Genomic DNA, 6,000 nt, shown 5'->3' on the forward strand with positions numbered 1-6,000 from the left:
AACCAAGCCTTTGGGTTTAATCAAATGCCTATTCTATCTATTCAATAGCTCTAAAAAAAACATGACTTAATCAGTAAACTAACAAAAAAAAAAGGCTCAGTTATAATATCATGTAAAAATGAGTATTCACTCACTTCTTTAATGATGTTGCAATATGGCTGTCCAAATATAATCCCGTTTCTATAAAATCATTATACATTACACATCTCAATTTCTCATTGCACATTGAAAATTAAAAAAAATGAAAAATACAAACAACACCTAAGACTTGATATATCAACTGTACAAAGAACATATCCACTAATTCCACTTTCAGTTTCACCAATATTGTCGCTTATACCGTGATCAAACTACAAAAATATCACAGAAAAATAACATCAGTAGAATAAATTAAGTGAACGTACCCAATCAAGTTCATTTTGGATTCAACTCCGACATCACTAAAATGGCATATTTTATTAATGAATCTTGAGCTGTGGCATTGTTTGCAAATTCCAAAACTAACAATTTAATCTGGCTCCACCAGAGCATTCTAATTTTCAGTCATTAAATTTGTGAGAAAATAACCCAAACATAACTCAAAAGAAAACTTAAAGTCATAAGCTTTCTGGAAATGTTCTAGAATTTTAACTAATTGACAATAAAAATATTATTTTTAAGTACTTGCACTACAAGAAAAATACCCATTCAGCCACACTTTTTTTAAGCTACATTTAAAAAGCGTAGCCTATTCATTATGCTTTTCTCCGTGTTGCCTTTTTATAAGAGAAAAGGATACACAAATGCGGCATCATTTAAAAAGCGTAGCCTTAGGTATTATAGAAATCACTTATAAAGCGTAGCCGTAGGTTGATATCTATAAGTTCACTTTTCATATCAAAGGAGACGCTTTTAAAGGGTAGCCTATTTGTTAAGTTTTGGGTGCACTTTAAAAACGTAGCCTAATGTATCTAGGCCAAATGCACCCAAACACTTAGTAATTTTCCTTTTCCTTATCACCAAATCACTCGCCTTCGAATACCCTCACTTTCGCCTTCTGATCAGAAAAAAAGTTTCGCCCCTCACCTTCGCAAATCACCTTCGAATTAATTGTTGAAAACCCTAACCCTAACACACCCACACACTCACACTCATTCTCACCATCACTCACCACTGCCACCACGCCCCCCTTTCACACACACACACCCAGATCTGAGAGAAAGAGTGAACCAGAGGGAGGAGAGGAGGGAGACGGAGATGAGAGAGCGCGATCGAGAGAATAGAGAGTGAGAGGGGGTCACCGCCGCAACGTCGTTGCACCCGCCGCCATTGCCGTCGCGGAGCAGGGAGCCTGGAGGGGAGAGAGAGACGATTTGCAGACGAGATAGAGAGAGAGGACGAAGATGCGACGCAAGAGAGGAGGCTGTTTCGCCGTGCACTGTCGTCGCTCCTGGGGTCGATTGAAGCCGCCGCCGCAGCTAGGGCTTGCTGTGCTCCTGTCTGTACTCCTAACCTCTATCTCTCTCTCTCTCTCCCTCTTCAACTTTCATTTCATTCTCATTTCAATTTTAATTTCGATGTCTCTGTAGGCAACAATATATTTTAGAAGTTGTATTGGACTGGAAGAGAGGGAAGGGGAGCGTTTGAACTTTCAATTTCATTAATTTTTGCTGAATTTCTGTGCCTGTGGGTGAATACTGGATTGTGAAGGATGGTTATATAGGATTGTGAATACAGAAGTTTGGACCTCTTCATATATGGTATCCCTTCTTTTTTTAATTCCCACAAGAGCTTAGGATTGGTTAAACAGAGCAAATTGAAACTTTGAATGTTCCCCTCATGCAGGGAACAATGCTGATCGATTCCTGAATTGGAGCACTAGGTTCCAAATTGTTCTAGGCGTGGCAAGGGGATTGCAGTACCTTCATGAGGATTCACATCTAAGAATTGTTCACCGAGACATCAAAGCAAGCAACATTCTTCTTGATCATAAGTTTCATCCCAAGATTGGAGACTTTGGCCTTGCCAGGTTCTTCCCTGAAGACCAAGCTTATCTTAGCACACAATTCGCTGGAACATTGTAAGTCCAATTATTAAATATTTTAATTACTATGTATGCTAGCTGCATATTCACCATGTTACTCGTTTTATATTTCAGTTTTCTAATTGTTTTTTTTTGTCATAAATTGGATAGCCTATAATTTTGAGTATTATAATATCACAACACATACCTATACTACACACACAGTTATACACAAAATATTAAGAGTTCTCATCCACTATTGACCCTAATCAAGTCTCAAACCTGAGTACGCAACACATATCATAGGGGAGTGGTGTGAGCTTATGAATGAATCTGGTTTGCCATGTTACCAGGTTTAGTTATTAAGTAATTGAGCTGAGCTGTAAGTTTGACAAATGAAATGGTTTCCTGCCAGCGCCAAAAGGGCTGTTTTCGCCGGAGCCAGAACATTATCGAGGACCAAAGCTGAAAGTTGCCATCCTTGGAGCTGGGCTTTCTGGCATGTCAACTACACTGGAACTCTTGGATCAAGGACACGAGGTTCAGCTCCTTTAATCTTTAATATCATACTTCCTTCATATATTTTATAAGTCATTTTGATACTTTGATTTATGAATATATGTGAAAAGTCAAAGCGACTTATCAGTATGGAACGAAGAAAATGTTATTTTGAAATTGGATGTTATGGTGTACATGGTAAACTTGATTTTTGAAGCAAAGGGGAGTGATTTGGTCAGTTTCTTAACACAATTATGGTGTTAAATTTATTAGGATATTCTAGCTAATGCATTTTATCTAGTGTGTTTACTTCTAATTGCTCTCGATCAGGTGGATATATATGAGTCGAGGACTTTTATTGGTGGGAAAGTTGGTTCTGTTGTTGATAAGAAAGGAAACCAAATTGAAATGGGATTTCTTACAAATAGAAGTTGGTAAACGGACTTGATTGATCCCGTCTTTGAAATTCTCCAACCCCTCTGTTTATTTATGGTCTGAGAAGTTAAAAAATATTAAATATATAACCCTAGGAAACTTTGCCTAAGCAAAATTGATCAATTTTTCATGCCCATTGTGTTTAGGGTTTAAAAGCCATGCTTTATAGATGAATCCTTTGTTTTGCTTTTTTATCATATTATCCTTCTCCTTAAATATTAATGAAATTATTATTTTATAAAAAAGATAAAAAAAATATCTATTGTATTTAACTTATAATATATTTTATTAATCCATCATATTTTTTCAAAAACTCTGCTGATCTGAGCTTATTTTCTAATGTGCAGTCCCAGAAGAATACACAGGTGTTGCAGAAGCTGATTTTCTGGTATTTCTTATTAGAAAAAATACCATTTTTTTTCATTTTCAAGTTTTCCCTTGTTGACTTTAGTAATATTAGTCTTGTAAATTTATTAGAAATTTTAAAATTTTAAATTTACAAACTGTAGATAAAGGTTGAAGACTTCTTTAGGTACTTTTTCTCAGATGATGCTGTAAACTTCCATGAGTCTTTCCATAAAAGATGTGGTGATAAAGGTAGCCTGCATGAAACAACTATGAAACCTCTGCATTTAAAAAATCATCTTTAATTTTGTATGCTTTGCTGGTTGTGAGTATGGTTTAAAGAGAAAAATTTAAGATGACTAATACCTGTCAATACACCTTAATGTTTTGTTGAGGATGATTTTTTCATTTTCCCCCTCCCCTTTCAGACTTCAAGTGTAGTTCGTGGCGTCCTCAAGAGAAATTTGGGTATGCTCGTGAACTATCTTTCAACATCCAATAAGACTTTATCTTGGTATGTTTCTGCCAGCTTTATTTCTCTTTTCTATCTGAGGTTCAACTTAAATTTTGAATGAAGCCAAAGTGAATGCCTAATATGGGGGCTTATGTACAGAGAAATATATGAACATATTGATGAGTTACAAAATTCCATTTCATGGAAAAAATGATTGAGTAGTGCATGCTTTAAGTAGTTAAGTTTGAAGTTATTAATTCAAATTAAGTAAATATAAGATAGAAAAAATTGTTAAATCTAAGATCCTGAGCATATGTCCTTTGATGAAGCAATAATAAGATCTTTGATGCGTCCCTATGATTTTTAAAAACTTAGTAAACTGTTCCTATGGAGACCTGCTAGTGGACATAATTGTGTTTCCTTTTCAGGAGCAAAATTTGGTGGCTCACCCAGCACCACCAGCGTCTGCTGTCTTTGCCTGCTGTTTCACAAATTCCTTTTCTTCGATTCTGCCTGCTGCTATTCTGTCCTGTGCTATCCGGTTCTGCCCTAATTTCCACCTTCTTCTAGGTTGTCTTTTTTTTTCCTGCCCTATTTTGTTGTTTTGCCGTTATCTCTTGAATGATTTAATTGCTGCTGCTGCTGCTGGGTCCCAAATCTGTTTGATTATATCAATTTAATTCTTGCTAAATGATGATTGTGCTGAATTTGTGGTTAAATGATTGCATGGCAATTACAATTTTTTTGTTTGTAATTTTTACAGTTATTTTGGTTTAGTTGTTTGAGCTGGTAGCAGTGTTGTGCTAACTTTTAAGAATCATTTAATACGTGGATTAATTCTGGAATCTCGATAAACAAACCTTTTCATATTTGCTCAGGGGCTGTTATTTCCAACAAGGTATGGAAGTTAAGATGGAAATGAAGGTGGAAGATGCATATAGGAAGTCAATGGAGACTGTGTTGAATTGGATACAAGATACTGTAAATCTTAACAAGAGTCAAGTTTTCTTTCGTACATATGCACCCGTGCACTTCAGGTTTGTAATTTGTTGCAACAATTGTTATGATTTATATTTTGCCTTCCAAGTTTTACATATATTTATCCAATAATGTATGAACAGAAGTGGAGATTGGAGAAGCGGTGGAAGTTGTCATTTGGAAACACTTCCAGAGCTTAACATGTCATTAGTGCCTAATGATAACTGGTCACAATTCAAAATAGGCAATTCATTGCTATCATCACACAAAAACAGCACTGAACTTGTCAAGTTAAAAATATTGAATATAACAGAGATGACAGCTCAGAGAAAAGATGGACACTCATCAATCTACTATCTTGGTCCGAATGGCGGCACGGCGGCACTCCATCAGCAAGATTGCAGCCACTGGTGTCTGCCTGGTGTACCTGATACATGGAATGAGCTGCTTTATGCAATGTTCATGAAACATGAAGGCTTCTCATAGCAAGGAACTTCAAAGAGTCATGGAAGCATTATATACAACAATTCTTTTTTATTTGTCTTGGGTAGCAAGGACTCGCAAATTGTTCTCAGCAGTCTCAAAAAGACGCTAACACGTAGAATAGAATTATGTATTTATTTAAAGAAATTATTTAGTATAATTATGTATTTATTTTTATTTTATAATATTCAATTTATTCAAATAAAATTATAAAATTATTATACATGTAATATATAATCATATTACTAAATATTAGGTTTTAGAAAAAAAATTATTAGAATATATATATATATATATATATATATATATATATATATATAGAAAATAAAAAAAAACAATGAGGGACCTAAGGCTACACTTATATACAGTAGCTATAGTATACAAAAAAAAAAAAAAGAGGGATCTAAGGCTACGCTTATAAAAAGTAGCTATGGTATACAATGTGGCTACGCTTTATAAGTGATGCAGTAGCGTTGAAAAGCGTAGCCTATTCTGGAAAAATGAAAGCTGAAAAGCGTAGCCTTTGGTCCTGGACAGCATCACTTGAAAAGCGTAGCCTATTCCCAAACGCCAAAAGCGTAGCCCTTGGTGCAGAAAAGCGTAGCCTTTGAGAATAGGCAACGGCCGAATAGGAATCACCCCAAAAAGCGTAGCCGTAGCCCAAAAAGCGTAGCCGTAGCCTAAGGCATCATTTTTTTTTCACTTTTGGCTACACTTTTCAAGTGTACCTGAATGGGTGTTTTTCTTGTAGTGTTGTTTGGGCGCTATTATTTTGATAAAAAAATATCTTTTTTTATTTTATTTT

The 6,000-nt window shown here is 35.4% G+C and overlaps 2 protein-coding genes across 2 annotated transcripts; both read left to right on the forward strand.

The window, feature by feature from the left end:
* Nucleotides 1-1,382: 1,382 nt before the first annotated feature.
* Nucleotides 1,383-5,418, forward strand: LOC112757715 (uncharacterized). Its single transcript, XM_072220748.1, has 9 exons — nt 1,383-1,481; nt 1,569-1,620; nt 1,825-2,059; nt 2,418-2,542; nt 3,283-3,323; nt 3,709-3,794; nt 4,163-4,304; nt 4,613-4,771; nt 4,856-5,418. Exons 1-7 carry the CDS (start codon nt 1,383-1,385, stop codon nt 4,302-4,304), a joined length of 780 nt encoding a protein of 259 aa, XP_072076849.1. The 3' UTR covers nt 4,613-4,771; nt 4,856-5,418.
* Nucleotides 4,647-5,198, forward strand: LOC140180289 (protein trichome birefringence-like 11). The gene is made up of 2 exons (XM_072220749.1): nt 4,647-4,771; nt 4,856-5,198. Exons 1-2 carry the CDS (start codon nt 4,647-4,649, stop codon nt 5,196-5,198), a joined length of 468 nt encoding a protein of 155 aa, XP_072076850.1.
* Nucleotides 5,419-6,000: the final 582 nt, after the last annotated feature.

This window comes from Arachis hypogaea, chromosome 16, assembly GCF_003086295.3.
Source record: "Arachis hypogaea cultivar Tifrunner chromosome 16, arahy.Tifrunner.gnm2.J5K5, whole genome shotgun sequence".
Taxonomy (NCBI): domain Eukaryota; kingdom Viridiplantae; phylum Streptophyta; class Magnoliopsida; order Fabales; family Fabaceae; genus Arachis; species Arachis hypogaea.

Bases quoted from the DNA above. Each gene is read 5' to 3' on its own strand.
- LOC112757715 (XM_072220748.1), top strand. From the start codon at position 1,383: ATGCGACGCAAGAGAGGAGGCTGTTTCGCCGTGCACTGTCGTCGCTCC. The intron at 3,324-3,708 runs GTATTTCTTATT...CTCCCCTTTCAG, and splicing joins TTGCAGAAGCTGATTTTCTG to ACTTCAAGTGTAGTTCGTGG. The intron at 3,795-4,162 runs GTATGTTTCTGC...TTTCCTTTTCAG, and splicing joins TCCAATAAGACTTTATCTTG to GAGCAAAATTTGGTGGCTCA.
- LOC140180289 (XM_072220749.1), top strand. From the start codon at position 4,647: ATGGAAATGAAGGTGGAAGATGCATATAGGAAGTCAATGGAGACTGTG. The intron at 4,772-4,855 runs GTTTGTAATTTG...ATGTATGAACAG, and splicing joins TATGCACCCGTGCACTTCAG to AAGTGGAGATTGGAGAAGCG.